Source organism: Oncorhynchus nerka, linkage group LG19, assembly GCF_034236695.1.
Source record: "Oncorhynchus nerka isolate Pitt River linkage group LG19, Oner_Uvic_2.0, whole genome shotgun sequence".
Lineage (NCBI taxonomy): Eukaryota > Metazoa > Chordata > Actinopteri > Salmoniformes > Salmonidae > Oncorhynchus > Oncorhynchus nerka.
Window position 1 is genome coordinate 26,986,964 of NC_088414.1, and position 21,109 is coordinate 27,008,072.

The 21,109-nt window shown below is 44.2% G+C and overlaps 1 protein-coding gene across 1 annotated transcript in view; it reads left to right on the forward strand.

Annotated features, from left to right (window-relative positions):
- The window catches only part of LOC115146928 (protein mono-ADP-ribosyltransferase PARP14-like), a 36,654-nt gene extending 15,842 nt beyond the window's left edge, over positions 1 to 20,812 (forward strand). The window contains exons 3-14 of the mRNA XM_065005037.1: positions 10,405 to 10,432; positions 10,687 to 10,923; positions 11,088 to 11,315; positions 11,511 to 12,883; positions 12,992 to 13,306; positions 13,544 to 13,780; positions 15,991 to 16,212; positions 16,366 to 16,480; positions 16,604 to 16,759; positions 17,030 to 17,092; positions 17,327 to 17,512; positions 18,174 to 20,812. Of these exons, the coding sequence (XP_064861109.1) occupies positions 10,405 to 10,432; positions 10,687 to 10,923; positions 11,088 to 11,315; positions 11,511 to 12,883; positions 12,992 to 13,306; positions 13,544 to 13,780; positions 15,991 to 16,212; positions 16,366 to 16,480; positions 16,604 to 16,759; positions 17,030 to 17,092; positions 17,327 to 17,512; positions 18,174 to 18,373 (3,360 nt within the window). The 3' untranslated portion in view covers positions 18,374 to 20,812. The remainder of the gene's footprint in view (positions 1 to 10,404; positions 10,433 to 10,686; positions 10,924 to 11,087; positions 11,316 to 11,510; positions 12,884 to 12,991; positions 13,307 to 13,543; positions 13,781 to 15,990; positions 16,213 to 16,365; positions 16,481 to 16,603; positions 16,760 to 17,029; positions 17,093 to 17,326; positions 17,513 to 18,173) is intronic.
- The last annotated feature ends 297 nt before the right edge of the window (positions 20,813 to 21,109 follow it).

A 21,109-nucleotide genomic window follows, 5' to 3' on the forward strand; every position in this document is an offset into this window, starting at 1 on the left:
AACCAGACCACTTGCGCAAGTTCGTCCACCATCGATCACATGTTGATTTTGTCCACCCACACCAGACGCGATCAGGACACGCAGGTTGAAATATCAAAATGAACTCTGAACCAAATCAAACCAAATATTTTTGTATTTTTTTCCCCTGTTATTGTGGGTGTAGTGAAATGCTCCAACAGTGCAGTAGTATCTAAAAACGATTCACAACAATACACATCTTCTAAAAGTAGAAGAATGGAGATAAGAAATATATAAATATTAGTTTGAGCAATGTCGGAGTGGCATTGACTAAAATACAGTAGAATCCAATACAGTATATACCAGAGGTATGGACTCGAGGCACATGACTTGGACTCGAGTCAGCCTCGAGTCACAAATATGATGACTTGCAACTCGACTTTGACACGAATGACTCGCGACTTAACTTGGACTTGAGCCTTTTGACTTGATACCCTCCCCAAGCCCAAATATGAAAAATGATGCTATTAAAAAAGTGTGCAGCGCATCAACTCTTAATTTAACGGATTACAGTTTGAATCAGACAGCAGCCAATCAAATTGTGCCAGCTGAGAAAAAGTTACGTGTGGCAGTGCAGAGGAATGTCGGCAAGTGAATTCAGATGGAGCCCTTGGAAAGATGATACCCCAAAACATTTTGGATATAAAGACGACGCTGTATCAACAAAAAATGGATTGCAACTTGCAAAACATGCGGGAAGATAATGACAGACGGAGGCGCAACAACTTCCAACTTTGTTCGACAAATTTGTAAGTCGCTCTGGATAAGAGCGTCTGCTAAATTACTTAAATGTAAATGTAAATGATTTGAAGCTGCACAAAGAACGGTAAGTCGGGGCTAATATAGCTGACGGCTATATCATTCATAACTTTGCCTGTGTAGCATGTTGGCTAACGTAACGTTAAATCAATGAGCCTCCACACAGTCAGTCAGTGCGGGAACGTTATCATTGCACCCAAGATTGAGCTACAACTAGCTAGGCAGTTGGTAGCCTAAATCCTGCCTGATGTTGCGGCTGTTCCTAAAGCCATTGACATATGTTAGCTTACTGTAACCACATTGTGTGTGTGTGTGTTAAGGTTGGGTGATTGTGTACAAGCCTACATCGCCCAATTGCACCCCATAGCGATCCTCGATAGTCGAGGGGGGGGGGGTCTTTCTCATGGCTACCCATGTATTTCCATGGAAATATAAAGTTTATTTGGAAAGTAATAAATATATTTTTAAAGCATTCATGATTTGCGTAAATGTAATATAATAACTATTAGTCTTGTTAAAAATATGAAATGGTATTACATTTGGTGAAGAGCACATTATGACTTGTTTAGGACTCAAAACTTAAAGTTTAGGACTTGAGACTTGACTTGATACTTCTCGGTCTTGACTTGAGACTTGACTCGTACTTGCCTGTCTTGGCTTGGGACTCGAGTGCTAAGACTTGAGACTTACTTGTGACTTGTAAAACAATGACTTGGTCCCACCTCTGGCATATAAACATATGAGATGAGTAAAGCAGTATGTAAACATTATTTAAACTCAAATCAATTTCTATTAGTCACATGTGCTGAATACAACCTTACAGTGAAATGCTTACTTACGAGCCCCTAACCAACAATGCAATTTAAAAAAATAAGAATAAGAGATAAAAGTAACAAGTAAGAGCAGCAGTGAAATAACAGTAGCAAGACTATATACAGGGGGATACTGATACAGAGTCAATGTGCGGGGGCACCGGTTATTTGAGGTAGTATATGTACATGTAGGTAGAGTTGATAAAGTGACTACGGAGAGATGACAACAGAGAGTAGCAGTGGTGTGGGGTGGGGGGGGGGGCACTGCAAATAGTCACTGTACTGGGCTCTGTAGTACTACCCTCGATGTACTGGGCTCTGTCGTACTACCCTCTGTAGTGCCTTGCGGTCGGAGGCCGAGCAGTTGCCATACCAGGCGGTAATGCAACTAGTCAGGATGCTCTCGATGGTGCAGCTGTAGAACCTTTTGAGGATCTAAAGACCTATGCCAAATCTTTTCAGTTTTGTCGTGCCCTCTTCACGACTGTCTTGGTGTGCTAGGACCATGTTAGTTTGTTGGTGATGTGGACACCAAGGAACTTGAAGCTCTCAACCTGCTCCACTACAGCCCTGTCAATGAGAATGGGGGTGTGCTCGGTCCTCTTTTTCCTGTAGTCCACAATCATCTCCTTTGTCTTGATCACGTTGAGGGAGAGGTTGTAGTTCTGGTACCACATGGCCAGGTCTCTGACCTCCTCCCTATAGGCTGTCTCGTCGTTGTCGGTGATCCGGCCTACCACTGTTGTGTTATCGGCAAATTGAATGGTGTTGGAGTTGTGCCTGGCCGTGCAGTCATGAGTGAACAGGGAGTACAGGAGGGAACTGAGAACACACCCCTGAGGGGCCCCTATGTTGAGGAGCAGCGTGGCGGAAGTGTTGTTACCTATCCTTACCACCTGGGGGGGCGGCCTGTCAGGAAGTCCAGGATCCAGTGGTGGAGGGAGGTGTTTAGTCCCGTCCTTAGCTTATTGATGAGCTTTTAGGCCTAAACAGTCATTTAAACATTATTAAAGTGACTAGTGTTGCATTATTAAAGAGGCCAGTGATTCCAAGTCTATGTATATAGGGCAGCAGCCTTCAAGGTGCATGGTTGCGTAACCGAGTGGAAGCCGGCTAGTAATGGCTATTTAACAGTCTTATGGCCTTAAGATAGAAGCTGTTTTTCAGTCTCTCGGTCCCAACTTTGATGCACCTGTACTGACCTCACCTTCTGGATGATAGCGGGCTGAACAGGTGGTTGATGTCCTTGATGATCTTTTTGGCCTTCCTGTGACATCGGGTGCTGTAGGTGTCCTGAAGGGCAGGTAGTTTGCCCCCGTTTATGCGTTGGGCAGACCGCACCACCTTCTGGAGTGCCTTGCGGTTGAGGGTGGGGCAGTTGCCGTACCAGGCGGTGATACAGCCCAACAGGATGCTCTCAATTGTGCATCTGTAAACGTTTGTGAGGGTTTTAGGTGACAAACCAAATTTCTTCAGCCTCCTGAGGTTGAAAGGCCTGTTTAGACTTCATCCTGTTATTTCACTGACAGATTTCCTGCGCATTCCCAACTGTAGGCTATGCCTTGTAATTGGACTACACTCCACAGCTAGGCTATTTTTTTAAATAAATAAACTATTGATCCTCTGTGGCTAACCTTCTCATGGCTAGGCAATTCTGAATTATTTCATTTATTTCTGAGCACACAGCAGTAATTATATGACTTTGGCAAATGTATTTCAATTGATCAGGGGTGGTGCAGCTCCTCCAGAACCCTTCGCGATGCTATGATTCCATTAGGAAATAAAAAATGAAGTGCAACGCCGGAGGAGATGAGAGTCGCAGGCTCATGTCTATCAGAGCAGAGATCATAGAAAGTGAATCTCATTCTAGTTCTGTGATAGATACATGGGCACCTTTCACACAACCATGGTCACGCTCGTTTAGAGAATGATTGGACCAAGGCGCAGCGTGCGTAGAATTCCACATGTTTAATAAATATGAAACTCAACAAACAAAACAAAATGAAACGTGACGTTCTGGGCTGCTCACAGGCAGCTACACAAAAACAAGATCCCACAATCTAAGGTGCGAAAAGGGCTGCCTAAGTATGATCCTCAATCAGAGACAACGATAGACAGCTGCCTCAGATTGGGAACCATACCCGGCCAACAAAGAAATAGAAAAACTAGAATGCCCACCCAAATCACACCCCAACCTAACCAAATAGAGAAATAAAAAGTCTCTCTAAGGTCAGGGCGTGACACACGCGTTTGTCTCAAACATAAGTTACAATAACACTATGTTTACATCCACAGTAGTAATTTGATATTAAACTGATTATGGCAGTAGGCAGATTGTAATAGTCATGTAAACCCCTTACTCTGCTTATCTTAAACGGCATAGTTTATCTTAAGCGGCGTATGGTCGCTTAAACGGCGTATGGTCAAAATCGAAGTAAGAACGCGTCGATTAAAACACCTTTTTATCGTTGCAATCTTTTGAATTATTAGTAAATGTAAACACCTTAATCTGCAAACCAGCGGTATATTTGATTAATGGATGTGCTAGCAGCAAAGGAGCGAGCCTACTGTAACTCTATAGCGCAAATTAAGTGAGTTTGGAACAACTGAATGTATGCGTCTTAGAAGTAGTTTTCACATACAAACTTTATATGTCTGAACTCAGAATCATATATGTTTGCCACAATTAACATGGTCAATGTGATCTACCATTCCAGTGTTTAATTGCTATATTGTAATTACTTCGCCACCATGGCCTATTTATTTCCTTAATTTACCACATTTGCACTCATTGTATATAGACTTTTTTTTTTCTTTTGTTCTACTGTATTATTGACTGTATGTTTTGTTTATTCCATGTGTAACTCTGTGTTGTTGTATGTGTCGAATGCAGTTGCAAATGAGAACTTGTTCTCAACTAGCCTACCTGGTTAAATAAAGGTGAAATAAAAATAATAATAATAATATATATTTTTTAAATGTGTTATTTTGATTGGCGATTTTATGCATTTATCAGAGTGCCATCAAGTTGCCTGATTTCAGATGTAAACAGGATTATTAAGGTAATCATTCTTCTTGCAAAGCATGTAAACATTTTATTCAAACTGTTATATTAATCTGATTATCTATAATAATCGCATTATTGTGTGCATGTAACTGTTGAGCAAACCATAAACTCAGCCCGGCCCAACCCGAAACAACTCTTACATGCTGACCACACCGCTTGCATCGCGTGTGCAAGAGTTGCAAAATAAATGTACACATAAATGTAATTCAATCATTGCACCCACACTATTTGCACATCAACGAGCGTCTGTGTAGCCAAATAGAACTTGGTTCTATTTGTGACTCATGACACACGGCAAGTCCTTCTTCTCCCATTTCCTCATTGGCTTTTAGGAGCATATACCCACGTGGGTGATTGAAAGATGACCTGAGTTCCCACACTCCAGTCCAGTTGGTAGTGGTAATGCACCTTAAAGTTGGTTGCCAACTGCCATATAAAGTCAGAAAAAGAAGAAGCCTGAAGGAGGAGATATTACTAGAAACAAACACGGTTAACCCTTTTATCTGTGGATTCATTGTCGGAGTAGAGGACCTTGTGCATTTCAGGTAAAATAATAACTCAATGTTTATATCCCAGGACAAATGAGCTAGCAACAGGAAGCTAGCTAGCTAGCTAAATTGCCATAAATGTTTAATGCTTTTCGACCTGACCCCAAATTAATATAGTTACCAACAATGACGAGACAGGGAGGAGGTGAGGGCCCTGGGAGAGTGGTGCCAGGAAAATAACCTCTCACTCAACGCAAACAAAACGGCAGGGTAGCGGCATGGTAGCCTAGTGGTTACAGCATTGGACTAGTAACCGAAGGTTGCAAGTTCAAACCTCCGAGCTGACAAGGTACAAATCTTTCATTCTGCCTCTGAACAGGCAGTTAACCCACTGTTCCTAGGCCGTCATTGAAAATAAGAATAGGTATTAAAAATATATATTTTTAAATCGGCGCCCCAAAATACCGATTTCCGATTGTTATGAAAACTTGAAAACTAATTAATCGGCCATTCCGATTAATCGGTCGACCTCTAACCTTGACTTTGTTGTCCTTAAGCCATTTTGCCACAACTTTGGAAGAATGCTTTTGGTCATTGTCCATTTGGAAGACCCATTTGCGACCAAGCTTTAACTTCCTGACTTATGTCTTGAGATGTTGCTTCAAAAGATCTACATAATTTTCCTACCTCATGATGCCATCTATTTTGTGAAGTGCACCAGTCCCTCCTTCAGCAAAGCACCCCCACAACATGCTGCCACCCCCGTGCTTCACGGTTGGGATGGTGTTCTTCGGCTTGCAAGCCTCCCCCTTTTTCCTCCAAACATAGCGATGGTCATTATGGCCAAACAGTTCTATTTTTGTTTCATCAGACCAGAGGACATTTCTCCAAAAAGTAGGATCTTTGTCCTCATGTGCAGTTGCAAACTGTACTCTGGCTTTTTTTATGGCAGAGTACAGCAGTTGCTAAGCGGCCTTTCAGGTTATGTTGATATAGGACTCGTTTTACTGTGAATATCGATACTTTTGCACCTATTTCCTCCAGCATCTTCACAAGGTCCTTTGCTGTTGTTCCGGGATTGATTTGCACTTGTCGCACCAATGTATGTTCATCTCTTGGAGACAGAACGCGTCTCCTTCCTGAGCGGTATGACAGCTGAGTTGTCCCATGGTGTTTCTACTTGAGTACTATTGTTTGTGCAGATGAACGTGGTACCTTCAGGCATTTGGAAATTGCTCCCAAGGATGAAACAGTCTTGTGGTCTACAATTTATTTTCTGAGGTCTTGGCTGATTTCGTTTCATTTTCACATGATGTCAAGCAAAGAGGCACTGCGTTTGAAGATAGGCCTTGAAATACATCCACAGGTACACCTCCAATTGACTCAAATGATCAATTAGCCTATCAGAAGCTTCTACAGCTATGACATCCTTTTCTGGAATCCCCAAGCTGTTTTAAGGCACAGTCAACTTAGTGTATGCAAACTTCTGACCCGCTGGAATTGTGATACAGTGAATTATACGTGAAATAATCTAGTCTGTAAACAATTGTTGGAAAAATGACTTGTGTCATGCACAAAGTAGATGTCATAACCGACTTGCCAAAACTATAGTTTGTTAATTAACAAGAAATTTGTGGAGTTGTTAAAAAACGAGTCCTTGTGGAAAAAAACATTCCCATAGTAAATGGGATATTTTGTCAGGACAAGATGCTAGAATATGCATATAATTTACAGCTTAGGATAGAAAACACTCTAAAGTTTCAAAAACTGTAAAAATATTGTCTGTGAGTATAACAGAACTGATGTTGCAGGTGAAAGCCTGAGAAAAATCCATTCCGGAAGTGCCTCATGTTTTGAAAGCGCTGCGTTCCAATGAGTCCCTATTGAGCAGTGAATGGGCTAATAATTAGATTACTCTTTCTCCGTATTCCCGAAGGTGTCTACAGCATTGTGACGTAATTTTACGCATTTATGTTGAAGAATACCCGTAAGCGGCTCTGATGCTCCCAGAGAGATTCTCGTGTAAAATACAGAGGTAGCCATTACTCCAATCGGTCCTACTGAAAAACGAATTGTCCCGATGGATATATTATCGAATAGATATTTGAAAAACACCTTGAGGATTGATTATAAACAACGTTTGCCATGTTTCTGTCGATATTATGGAGCTAATTTGGAATATATTTCGCCGTTTTCGTGACTGCAATTTCCGGGCGATTTCTCAGCCAAACGTGAAGAACAAACGGAGCTATTTCGCCTACAAAAATAATATTTTTGGAAAAAAGGAACATTTGCTATCTAACTGGGAGTCTCGAAAACATCTGAAGCTCATCAAAGGTAAACTATTTAATTTGATTGCTTTTCTGATTTCCGTGACCAAGTTACCTGCTGCTAGCTGGACAAAATGCTATGCTAGGCTATAGATAAACTTACACAAATGCTTGTCTAGCTTTGGCTGTAAAGCATATTTTGAAAATCTGAGATGACAGGGTGATTAACAAAAGGCTAAGCTGTGTCTCAATAAATTTCATTTGTGATTTTCATGAATAGGAATATTTTCTAGGAATATTTATGTCCGTTGCGTTATGCTAGTTAGTGTCAGGCGATGATTATGGGATGGGGAGTCACTAGAGTGAGTCCAATCTAAGTGTATGTAAACTTCTGACTTCAACTGTATATTCACGACATGACCAAAGCTGCTAGAACAGCCTCTAATCTTCTTGGAAGGCTTTCCACTAGATGTTGGAACATTGCTGTGGGGACTTGCTTCCATTCAGCCACAAAAGCATTAGTGAGGTCGGGCACTGATGTTGGGCGATTAGTCCTGGCTCACAGTCGGCGTTCCAATTGATGGTGTTGAGGTCAGGGCTCTGTGCAGGCCAGTGAAGTTGTTCCACACCGATCTCGACAAACCTTTTTCTGTATGGACCTTTCTTTCTGCACTGGGGAATTGTCATTCTGAAACAGGAAAGGGCCTTCCCCAAACTGTTGCTACAAAGTTGGAAGCACAGAATCGTCTAGAATGTCATTGTATGCTGTAGCATTAAGATCTCCCATCACTGGAAGTAAGGGGCCTAGCCCAAACCATGAAAAACAGCCCCAGACTGTTATTCCTCCTCCACCAAACTTTGCAGTTGGCTCTATGCATTGGGGCAGATTGCGTTCTCCTGGCATCCGCCAAACCCAGATTTTTCTGTTGGACTGCCAGATGGTGAAGCATGATACATCACTCCAGAGAACGCGTTTCCGCTGCTCAAGAGTCCAATGGAGGCGAGCTTTACACTACTCGGCCATGGAAACCCATTTCATGAATCTCCAGACCAACAGTTCTTGTGCTGATGTTGCTTCAAGAGGCAGCTTGGAACTCGGTAGTGAGTGTTTCAAACAAGGACAGACCATTTTTACACGCTACATGCTTCAGCACTCGCCGCTCCATTTTGTGAGCTTGTGTGGGATATCACTTCGAAGCTGAGCCATTGCTGCTCCTTGACGTTTCCACTTCACACTAACAGCACTTACAGTTGGAGGCAGTTTATATACAGTACCAGTCAAAAGTTTGGACCAGCTACTCATTCAAGGGTTTTTCTTTATTTTTACTATTTTCTACATCGTAACCAAAAAAGTATAAAACAAATCAAAACATATTTTAGATTTTAGATTCTTCAAAGTAGCTGCCTTGATGACAGCTTTGCACACTCTTGCCATTCTCTCAACCAGCTTCACCTGGAATGCTTTTCCAACAGTCTTGGAGGAGTTCCCACATATGCTGAACACTTGATGGCTGCTTTTCCTTCACTCTGCGGTCCAACTCATCCCAAACCCTCTCAAAATCAAATCAAATCATTTGGGTTGAGGTCAGGTGATTGTGGAAGCCAGGCCATCTGATGCAGCACTCCATCACTCCATCAAATAGCCCTTACACAACCTGGAGGTGTGTTTTGGGTCATTCTCCATTTGAAAAACAATTGATAGTCCCATTAAGAGCAAACTAGATGGGATGGCGTATCGCTGCAGAATGCTGTGGTAGCTATGCTGGTTAAGTGTGGCTTGATTTCTAAATACATCACAGACAGTGTCACCAGCAAAGCACCATCACACCTCCTCCTCCCTACTTCATGGTGGGAACTACACATGCGGAGATCATCCATTCACCTACTCTGGGTCTCACAAAGACATGGCGGTTGGAACCAAGAATCTCAAATTTGGACTCATCAGACAAAAGGACAGATTTCCACTGGTTTGTCCATTGCTTGTGTTTCTTGGCCCAAGCAAGTCTCTTCTTATTGGTAACCTTTAATAGTTGTTTCTTTGCAGCAATTCTACCATGAACGCCGTCACGCAGTCCACTCTGAACAGTTGATGTTGAGATGTGTCTGTTACTTGAACTCTGAATCATTTATTTGGGCTGCAATTTCTAAGGCTGGTAACTTATCCTCTGCAGCAGAGGTAACTCTGAGTCTTCCTTTCCTGTGACGGTCCTCATGAGAGCAAGTTTCATCATAGCACTTGATGGTTTTTGCGACGGCACTTGAAGAAACTTTCAGAGTTCTTGAAATTTTCCGGATTGACTGACCTTTATGTCTTAAAGTAAGGATGGACTGTCCTTTCTCTTTGCTTATTTGAGCTGTTCCTACCAAAATATGTACTTGGTCTTTTACCAATTATGGCTATCTTAGGTACCACCACAACACAACTGATTGGCTCAAACGTATTAATTGAAATGTATTCCAGGTGACTACCTCATGAAGCGATTAAGAGAATGCCAAGTGTGCAAAGCTGTCATCAAGTCAAAGGGTGGCTACTTTGAAGAATCTCATATATAGAATATCTCAAAATAATACATATATTTTGAGTTCAACACTTTTTGGGTTACTACATGATTCCATATGTGTTATTTCATAGTTTTGATGTCTTCATTATTATTCTACAATATAGAAAATAGTTTGGTGTGTCCAAACTTTTGACTGGCACTGTATATCTATATATTTAGCTGAAATTCTCATGATTTTACAATCTTTTCAGACCAAAAACAAAAATCTAAGCATGCAGCTGTCCAAATTTTGCAAGATTTTAGTTTTGGCTTAACAGAGTTTAACTGTAGGCTAAATTAGTGCTGTCTTGGCTCGACAGGCTAGCCAGGGCTTCAAACTGATGGATAATACATTATTTTTATGGCTACTATTAAACAGCATACTTGTGAATATTCCCATTAGTTAACTATTTGACATATACATTTTTGTTTGTTTTGCATGTTTTCCAGCTTGGTGCTACAAGCAATGAATTGTCAGGTAACATCCTTTCCTTGCTTCTGTGGTTGTTGATGCATTCCCTTGACCTAATATTATTATATTGAATGTTTTGCCTAATACATTTCATAATGATCCCTATTGGCATATCATTAGACAGTGTTGCAAAATGCAGCCTTATCAGGCCATATCTCCTTGTAAATTTGTCGTAGGCAGAAATGTGCCGGTGAAGTCAGAGAAAGGTGAAATTATGAATGAGGTTATTGGATATGAATATCTAGTGTGTTTAATCCCAGATGTGTCAAGTGAAGCACAGGAAGCTCCCAACTCTGAGAGTGGGCATGGAGAGGGAGGTGGAGCTGAGGTGTCTCCTCAGAGCTCTGCTGTGGTGCTGGAGAGAGTTCCTGAGAGCATGCCGAGAGAGATGCTGACATTGCTGGTGGAGACCCTCTCTGGCCTGGAGGAGGACAACTTCTCCCTGGAGGTCATCAGTGAGACCAACAGAGCTGTTGTGACCTTCAATAATCCCAAAGGTTGGTCACTATTTCAAATTATCGATTTTTTTCAACACAGAAAACTAACAATGAATTTCACTTTTGAAGTATTATAAAAACAGATCTCTCCCTCACAAGAAGGGATCATAATTTCAATAACTGTTGTGCATGATATTAATGATATGATTGCTGTCTGTCTTTAGATGTGGAGCGGTTCCTTACTGAGAGCAAGAGCAACAAGAGTTTCCAGAAGCAGGGTTTGATTGGCCGGTTGCTAGAGAGGTGCCAGAGTGTGAGAGTGGAGAACCTGGCCTCCAACATACTTCAGGATATGCTGGAGCTCTACATTGAGAAGTGGGCTGGCCCAGCAAAGGACATCACTGTGTTTCGTGAGGAACAGGCAGCCATTGTCACCTTCCACACACCAGAAGGTAAAACCTGCTGTTTGAATGAGCTGTTTTATTAAATACATGTTAATCCATTTGTTTATTTGGTCATCTATTTATTTCTATTATAAGATTAATTGAATGTAGCATTGCTATTCTGTTGCTGGCCTCGACAGAAATATTCCGTTTCTGCCCTCAGTTCATGCTATAACAGACAGTTCGTTATCTATGTCATTTCAGTTGTGCACACCACTCTAAATAAACGTCTTGTAATTGGCAAAGTCCCAGTCAACGTGTATCCATACTACGAGTCCTTAGGAACTGCCTTGTATGGAAAGGAGAGGCCAATGTGGAAGATGCCTGACCCCTTCATAGAGTGTGTGCATTCTGCCGTATGGAAATTCCTCTCCATGAAGAGACAGTTTTCCCGCATCACTGACCAGATGAAGGCCCACTTCTGTCAAGTAGACATGGATACTCCTGAGGTTAAACTCAGTCCTTTGCCAACCCTGCTAAGGCAGAAAGGACTAACAAGCAAACATGTAGATGGATGGAAGCAGAATGCCTTGATCGTCTTCCGTGACATCATGGCCAAATATGCTGTGTTTGAGTGTTTTGTAAGTGCCCCAGCGTGGAAGGCAGTGGAGAAAGAAGTCCGCTCGGTGGTGAAAGAGGATGCTGTCTTAGCTATGGATGCCTCCAAAGGGTCTCTGACAGTTTCAGGTCTGGCCGAAGACACAAAGCGACTCCAGGTGCTGGTGGAAGAACTCATGCAGAGGGCCATGAGTCAGATAGAGAGGCAGAGAGGCGATGATGAAGATGGGGAGAAAGGATTTGGCCCATCATCCTGCTGTGAGGTGAGGACACACAATGGAATCCTGGTCTCTGTCAGTAAGGCTGACATCTGCAAGTTCAAAGTGGACGCAGTAGTCAATGCAGCCAATGAAGACCTGCAGCATATTGGAGGCCTGGCTTTAGCACTACTCAAGGCTGCTGGTCCTCGGCTGCAGGAGCTCAGTGATCAACATGTCCGTAATAACCGCCGACTGCAGCCAGGCGACGCCATTGTGACAGATGCAGGCAATCTACCCTGTAAGTATGTGGTCCATGCGGTTGGTCCACGGTTCACAGACTTTGACCAGGGAACAGCCATACAGCGTCTGAAACAAGCTGTGAATGAGAGCCTGAGGGAGGCTGCAAAGGTTAACTGCTCAACTGTTGCCGTCCCGGCCGTCAGCTCTGGGATATTCGGCTTTCCTCTGGACCTGTGCACTGAGACCATTGCTGTGGCAGTGCGTGACTACTGTGAGAACCTGAGTGGTCAGACCTCCCTGACTGAGATTCACCTGGTGGACAGCAATGACAACACTGTGAGAGCCCTGGCCAGCGCTGTCCAGAAAACGTTCAATGACCTGCACCCAAAAATGACCATGCCTCTGCAGGGTGCACATAGGGGAAATGGGCATCGGGGACGCGGGCAACAGGGAAGTGAACGACGGGGAAGAGGACAACATAGTTACGGACATCAAGGACCTGGATATCAGGGACAGTCACCATGGGGACATGGGCAGTGGGGACAAAGCAGAAGAGGGGGAGGAGAAGGTGGAGATAGAGGGGGAGGAGAAGGTAGAGGAGGGGGAGGAGAAGGTAGAGGTAGGGGAGCAGGAGGTAGTGGAGGAGGAGAAGGTAGAGGAGGAGGTGGAGGTAGAGGAGGAGGAGAAGGTAGAGGTAGAGGGGGAGGAGAAGGTAGAGGGGGAGGAGAAGGTAGAGGAGGAGGTGGAAGTAGAGGAGGAGGTAGAGGAGGAGGTGGAGGTAGAGGAGGAGGTGGAGGTAGAGGAGGGCATGGATATAGGGGAGGAGGAGTTAGAGACAGCATAACTCAAGGAAATTATCATGAAACCCAAGAGGAGCAGAGGAGAGAGTATGGCCAAGAGAGGAAGTTTGAGGGGGCAGGCAGTGGGGAAATCCTACAGACCAATCGCACACAAGAGGGTCTGAAGATCATTCTGAGGAAGGGAAATATCCAGGAGGAGTATGTGAGTACACATACTGTAGTTATCAGAGCACCACATAAACCATTGATACGTGTATTATAAGTAGTACATCAGATAACCCAGAGTATAAGGTGTATAATTTGTTTACTTTTCATTCTACTCTTCTTTATCTGGAATGACAGCTGTCTTGTAGAAGTCATAATTTAAGTTTGAATAGAAATACATAGCTGTCCCCTTCTCGCTTCATGAATGTTTGGTCATTTGTTTTGAAACCTCTAGTCTGTGGGCATCGTCAACACCATCTCTGAGGATTTGGACCTGAGTAAAGGTGCTGTGTCCAATGCTATCCTAAAGGCAGCCGGTCCTGGGCTCCAATCAGCAGTCACAGATGAGGCTCGCGTCAACAGATTGGCCCATGGTTACATTGTGGTCACCAACAGTTACAACCTGCGATGTCAGAGGGTGATCCATACTGTCTGCCCCCATTGGGACCAGGGAGCTGGCTCAGCAGAGAAGGTAAGCTATGAGTTTTTGACAGTGTTGAATTTGTAAATCGGAAGGTCCCGGAACACATAGTGAGTGTGAGGGGTGGGGGTATCCGGAGGGCTCTGAGGTACTGGAATACATTGAGAAAAAAAGTGTCAAACACAACGTAGCAGCACAGCAGACAGAGTAAACAGCCAAATAGCCTACTGTCTATGTTGGTTAAATGGACAGCACTCTCCAGGGTGCTGTTCTCTCCAAGGTGCTGATTAATTGAAAGCATGTTAAACGTCACTGCAGTATGCCCACATATAGCTGCAGGGCTTACACAAGTCCATATTTCTTATAGTCTAATTTTCTAGACATTGATGTATAGCAACATTTTTAGACGACACTGCAGAACACCCGCCATATGCACACGTACTCAGCTGTGGGGCTCACAAGACCCCAATTTAATATCATTTTCAAGACATCAATGTAGCAGTAGAACAAATATCACAATATCAGAATATAACTTCAAATAAAATAAATCTCTATAGGCTACAGCAGAACACACATATGAGAATATATATGCCTCCTGCCATTGTGATAACATGAAGCACATATTCAGATTACCGTAATTTCTGCACACCTGAATATAAACCGCACCCACTGAATAAAAAATAAAAAGTATTTTGTACATAAATAAGCCGCACATGTCTATAAGCCGCAGGTGCCTACCGGTACATTGAAACAAATTAACTTTACACAGCCTTTAAACGAAACATGGCTTGTAACAAAAATAAATAGGCTTTTAAACGAAACACGGCTTGTAACAAAAATAAATAGGCTTTTAAACTAAACACGGCTTGTAACAAAAATAAATAGGCTTAACAAAAATAAATAGGCTTTTAAACGAAACACGGCTTGTAACAAAAATAAAAAAATTGCAGTAAACAGTAGCCTACCAAGAAAGTCATTGGTCACTATCTTCCTCCTCCTGTGCACTGAAACCACTGAAGTCATCTTCTTCGGTGTCGGAGTTGAATAGCCTCAGAATTGCTTCATCCGATGTTGGATCATTTTCATTGTCGCTCTCGTCACTTTCATCCGGAGGCAAATTCAACACGCAGCAGTCCAGCCTTTCGAAACCCGTTGATGATAGTGGATTTTTTGATAATGCGCCTCGCTGTCAGCAGCTCTATTTCCTTTTCCAACAGCCAGATCGATCGCCTTCAACTTGAAAGCTGCATCATATGCATTTCTCCGTGTCTTTGCCATGATGAGGGTGACAAAATGACTACCGTAATCAGAATGATGGGAAGTTTGAGCGTGCTCGATTTACGTCACATTATGTGACGGTGCTCAGTTTTTTGGCGGCATGAATCTTGTGAAAGCGGGAAAAATCCATAAATTAGCCGCGTCATTGTATAAACCGCGAGGTTCAAAGCGTGGGAAAAAAGTAGCGGCTTATAGTCCGGAAATTACGGTACTTTCACAGTACAGAACAAGTTTGTAAAGGAAAAAAATTCCTACTCTAGTCTGACTCTCTACTAGGCCTACTAGCTAGTGGAGGTGCCGGTGGTGATGCTGAACTGTTGGGATTAGCAGCGCTGCGAGCTTAGGCATTGCCATCAGGAACAGTGTGCACCTCACTTCTCCTGCACTGACAGTTCTCTGGTTTGTTTTGGGTTCAATTGACTATCTTTCTCTAGATTTTTGGACTTGTAAAATGTCAAACTCGATTGCCTTTTCTTTTCCATTTTTTATTTGGCTTTCCCAAGATTCAAATTCAGTAGGGAGACGACTAGCCTCGGCTACGTAACGTGATTACGTAGGGACCTCTTCACTAGCTGACCACCTACCAAGACCTGTGTCGAGATCAGTTACTTACCCCACCCTCCCTCCCAATAACCTCTATGTACAAATAAGAGAGCAGGTCTGGAATCAGTGTGGCAGGAAAGGATGAAGGATCCCCACGCTTTTACATGGTCTTTTTGTTGGGAAGGAGAAATAACGAGGATGCAACTTGATTTAACGCTGATCGCTTTTATTAGAATGTATACAGGGCGAACATTGAAAGAATTAATAAATCATGGTGTGAGAGGTACCGGATCCGTCCACATAGGTGCCGGAACAAACAAAGTCAAATCTGATAGATGCCGGAACAGGTTCCAGCTCAAATTAAGTACTGGTTATTGAGAGTGCATAGAATGGTTTTAGTAACATTTTTCTAAAATTGTTCATGTGTTTGTGATTTAAAGATATTGAGAATGATGATCAGAGATTGCCTGAGTGAGGCAGAGAAGCATAGGCTGGCATCCCTGTCTTTCCCTGCCATTGGAACTGGGAACATGGGATTCCCTAAGGGCCTGGTGTCCAAGCTTCTTCTGCAGGAGGTCAAAGACTTCAGCCAGAGAAGAAACTCCACACACCTTAAAGAGGTTGCCATCGTGGTCCACCCCAGCGACACCCAAACTGTGGATGTAAGTTTGAAGATGGAAGATGGTTTAAAGGGGGATTCAGTGTTTATCATCACACAGGGGTAGTATTGTTGCATAACCTCACCTTTTTCAGTGTGTGTTGTGCTCTTAGATATGTTTGATAAATGCTCCACACTTTATATCTCCTGTTTACAGTGCTTTGTCAGGGAATTCAGAGGTCAGACACAAGGGTATACTTGGCAGAGTTCACAAGGTTCCGGCCAATCACAACATTCCAAATCTCATGTAGGCCAATCACAGCAGCCCTCTGGTAAGCTTAATTCACAGCCTTCAAAGTCTCCCCAAAAATATTCAACCACTGAGACACTGCTGCCTCTTTAGAGCATGTCTGTTTCCACAGAACCCCCTTGTCTAAACATGTTATTTTCATTAGGCGCAGGCTTCTTTGGACAGGTGTCATCCCCTTCTCTGGGTGTGTACAGCATGCAGATTGGTCACATTACTTTTGAAGTGTCATCAGGAGATATCACCAAGGAGTCCAGTGATGTCATTGTCAACTCCTCCAATAAGGACTTTAACCTCAAATCAGGTGACTTGTACCTCTGACAATACCATATATGCAGTAACCAATGTTTCATGTTTATGAGGCTACTAAGACAAATACTAAGGAACACCTTATAAGGATGTTTAACATGTACACATCTGAAATGTTGGAAATCCAAATGAACAGTGTTTACAGCTACACAATCAGGACGCAAGCTAAATCCCATACACCCCCACAGACACACAACTTATTTAATGGTACAATTGTTGACTTAGAATAAAGAGCCATATTGTACTAATGTCTTTGTTTCTTCAGGTGTATCCAAATCAATTTTAGAAGGAGCTGGATTGAAGGTGGAGTTGGAGTGCTCAGAGATTGGTGTGTATCCATGTCCTTGGGTCAACATATACTGTAGTCATGTTTCTGGTCAAGGAGACTGGTGTCATGTTGGATATGAATGAGATGACATTTCAGCACTGTTTGATACTGTCTGGTAAAAGTCTAAAGGCAGTTTCCAATCCATGGGTCCTACAACACTGGTGTGCATTGATTTGACCTTTTAGTAACTTAGATTCTTGACATCTAAACCTTTCCTTTTATGCTTTTCTACAGTCAGATCCCCAAGCTTCCAACCATGCAGGATGATCGTGACATCAGCAGGATCTCTCCCATGCAAACACATCATGCACATTGTAGGACAGAATGACCCTGAGATCATTAAAGAGACTGTGTACGATGTTCTCAAGAAGTGTGAGGAGCGAAGGTTCACCTCAGTGTCCTTCCCAGCGCTTGGAACAGGTACTCTGCTTTAATGGTCTTTATTAGACTACACTGTCTTGTGTAGTTGCATGTTTTTATTGTACTTGTTGCCTGTTCTGTTTTGTTCTTTGTGTCTACTGTAAGGTTGTAAAGTGGCCATATGCTTTGCTTCCATGTGCTCTGAATGGGACTACCTGCGACTCATAATGACTACCTGCTACTTTTCCTAGCCTAATTTTCAAAACATCTTGTTCTTTCTTCATGTTTCTGCTCCCCCCACCCAAACATACTTTGCCTCGCTCTTTTACTTGTTTTGTTCTCTTCCTTGCATCTTTTTCTTGTCTCCTTCGCTTCCTTCCATATTTTTCTTGTCTTCTTCCGTTCCACATTTTTCTTGTCACCTTCCCTTCCTTCCATCTTATTCTTGTCTACTTCCCTTATGTATTTTTCTTGTCACCTTCCTTCCCTTTCATATTTTCCTTTTCTCCTTCCCTTCCATATTTTTCTTGTCTCCTTCCATTCTTTTAATATTTTCCTTGTCTCCTTCCCTTCCATATTTGTATTGTGATTAGTCACTCTCAGGGACAGATTTGCTTCCATCATGTCATTGTCTATCTGTACTTCTGTCTCCATCTATGTATTTCTGTTTGCCTCCATAGCCATGTCATTGTGTGTCTGCCTCCATCTGTCTGTCTGTCAGGCCAGGGTGGGGCGAGTCCCTCTGCTGTTGCGGACGCCATGATTGACGCAGTGGTGGACTTTGTGAAGAAGAAAATGGGGCCGTTTGTGAGAAGTGTGAACATCCTGATATTCCAGACTGCCATGGTGACGGAGTTCCACAAGAGCATGAAGAGGAGAGTGGGAGAGGGATTGGAGGAAAAGGACATTTTTACCAGGTAGCATTGTTTAAAGTGGCTAGTGATATATTTTACATAATTTCCCATCAATTCCCATTATTAAAGTGGCTGGAGTTGAGTCAGTGTGTTGGCAGCAGCCACTCAATGTTAGTGGTGGCTGTTTAACAGTCTGATGGCCTTGAGATAGAAGCTGTTTTTCAGTCTCTCGGTCCCAGCTTTGATGCACCTGTACTGACCTCGCCTTCTGGATGATAGCGGGGTGAACAGGCAGTGGCTCGGGTGGTTGTTGTCCTTGATGATCTTTATGGCCTTCCTGTGACATCGGGTGGTGTAGGTGTCCTGGAGGGCAGGTAGTTTGCCCCCGGTGATGCGTTGTGCAGACCTCACTACCCTCTGGAGAGCCTTACGGTTGTGGGCGGAGCAGTTGCCGTACCAGGCGGTGATACAGCCCGACAGGATGCTCTCGATTGTGCAGCTGTAGAAGTTTGTGAGTGCTTTTGGTGACAAGCTGAATTTCTTCAGCCTCCTGAGGTTGAAGAGGCGCTGCTGCGCCTTCTTCACGATGCTGTCTGTGTGGGTGGACCAATTCAGTTTGTCTGTGATGTGTATGCCGAGGAACTTAAAACTTACTACCCTCTCCACTACTGTTCCATCGATGTGGATAGGGGGGTGGCTCAGTCACGATAATGCGGTCGACATTTGATTGTGACGAATTCTAAATCAGGTGAACAGAAGGACTTGAGTTCCTGTATGTTGTTGTGGCCACACCACGTCACATTAACCATGAAGCATACACCCCCGCCCCTCTTCTTACCAGAAAGATGTTTGTTTCTGTCGGCGCGATGCGTGGAGAAACCAGCTGGCTGCACCAACTCCGATAGCGTCTCTCCAGTGAGCCATGTTTCCGTGAAGCAAAGAACGTTACAGTCTCTGATGTCCCTCTGGAATGCATCCCTTGCTCGGATTTCATCAACCTTGTTGTCAAGTGACTGGACATTGGCGAGGAGAATGCTAGGGAGTGGTGCACGATGTGCCCGTTTCCGGAGTCTGACCAGAAGACCGCTTTGTTTTCCCCTTTTACGAAGTCGTTTTTTGGGGTCGCCGGCTGGGATCCATTCCGTTGTCCTGGGTGAAAGGCAGAACACAGGATCCGCTTCGCGAAAGTCATATTCTTGGTTGTACTGATGGTGAGTTGACGCTGCTCTTATGTTCAGTAGTTCTTCTCGACTGTATGTAATGAAACCTAAGATGACCTGGGGTACCAATGTAAGAAATAACACGTAAAAAAACAAAAAACTGCATAGTTTCCTAGGAACGCGAAGCGAGGCGGCCATCTCTGTCGGCGCCATGCACCAGACCTCCAGTACCCCTCCACAGCCGAGGGCATTCTGTGCCAGCTCAAAGCACTAGGCCTCCAGTGCACCTTCCCATTCTGGTACGTCCTGTGTCTCCTCCTCACACCTGCCCTGAAGTGTGTGTCACCAGTCCGGTACCACCTGTGCCGGCTCCACACACTAGGCCTCCAGTGAGCCTCCCCAGTCCGGTACGTCCTGTGCATGCTCCTCGCACTCGCCCTGAAGTGTGAGTCACAGGTCCAGGAACGGTGTCCAGTCCAGCCCCAAGGACGGAGCCTTCCTCTACGCCGGTGCCCAGTCCAGGCATGGCGTCCGGTTCTGCTTCATAGCAGGAGACTCCCTCTGCGCCGGTACCCAGTCCAGGCACGGCGTCCAGTCCCGCTCCAGGGCAGGAGCCTCCCACTGCACCGGTGCCCAGTACAGGCACGGTGTCCAGTCCAGCTCCAAGGCCGGAGCATTCCTCTGCGCCGGTGCCCAGTCAAGGCACGGCGTCCAGTTCCGCTCCATGGCAGGAGCCTTCCTCTGCGGCAATGTCCGATCCAGGCACGGCGTCCAGTCCCGCTCCAAGGCTGGAGCCTTCCCCTGTGCCGGTGCCCAGTCCAGGCACGGCAGCCAACTCAGCTCCATGGCCGGAGCCTTCCTCGGCGCCGGTGCCCAGTGCGGGTGCGGCGTTCTGCCTGGCTCCATGGCCAGACCTGTGGTCTGGGAGGGGGCAAAGTCCCGCACCAGAGCTGTCACCGAAGCTAGTGGTTTCGCAAGCAGAGTGGGTACTTAGCCCCGCACTGAAGCCGCCACCGACGCTAGATGCCCACCCGGACCCTCCCCTATAGAGTCAGGTTTTGCGGCTGGAGTCCACACCTTTGGGGGTGGGGGTGGGGGGTGGGGGTACTGTCACACTGTGACTAGGGTGGGTATTTCCAAGTTGGCCTGGTATGGTTCCCAATCAGAGGCAGCTGTTTATCGTTGTCTCTGATTGGGGATCATATTTAGGCAGCCATTTCCCCACTGTGTTTTGTGCGATCTTGTTTAGGTGTAGTTGCCTGTGAGCACTCCATAGCTTCACGTGTCATTTGCTCTTTGTTGTTTTTTGTGCGGTTCACTTCTAATAAAATGTCGAACTGATTTCACGCTGCGCTTTGGTCCGAATGTTATTACGACTATTGTGACAGTAAGAGATATTTCATTCAATGAAGGTAAATACAATTTTCTTTAAATATCTTTAGTACCAAAATGCATACATATTACAATTATTATTAAACAATACTACACATTACTACACAATACATGTTTATATGCATATTTAAATAAAATACCTTAGAGAAAAACAATGTAACCCAAATCCCAATCTTCAAGTTGGGAGGGCCTCAGACATTGTCTCTTCCACGCTGGATCTCCAGGGCCTCCAGTTTTTTTATGTTCTCTTT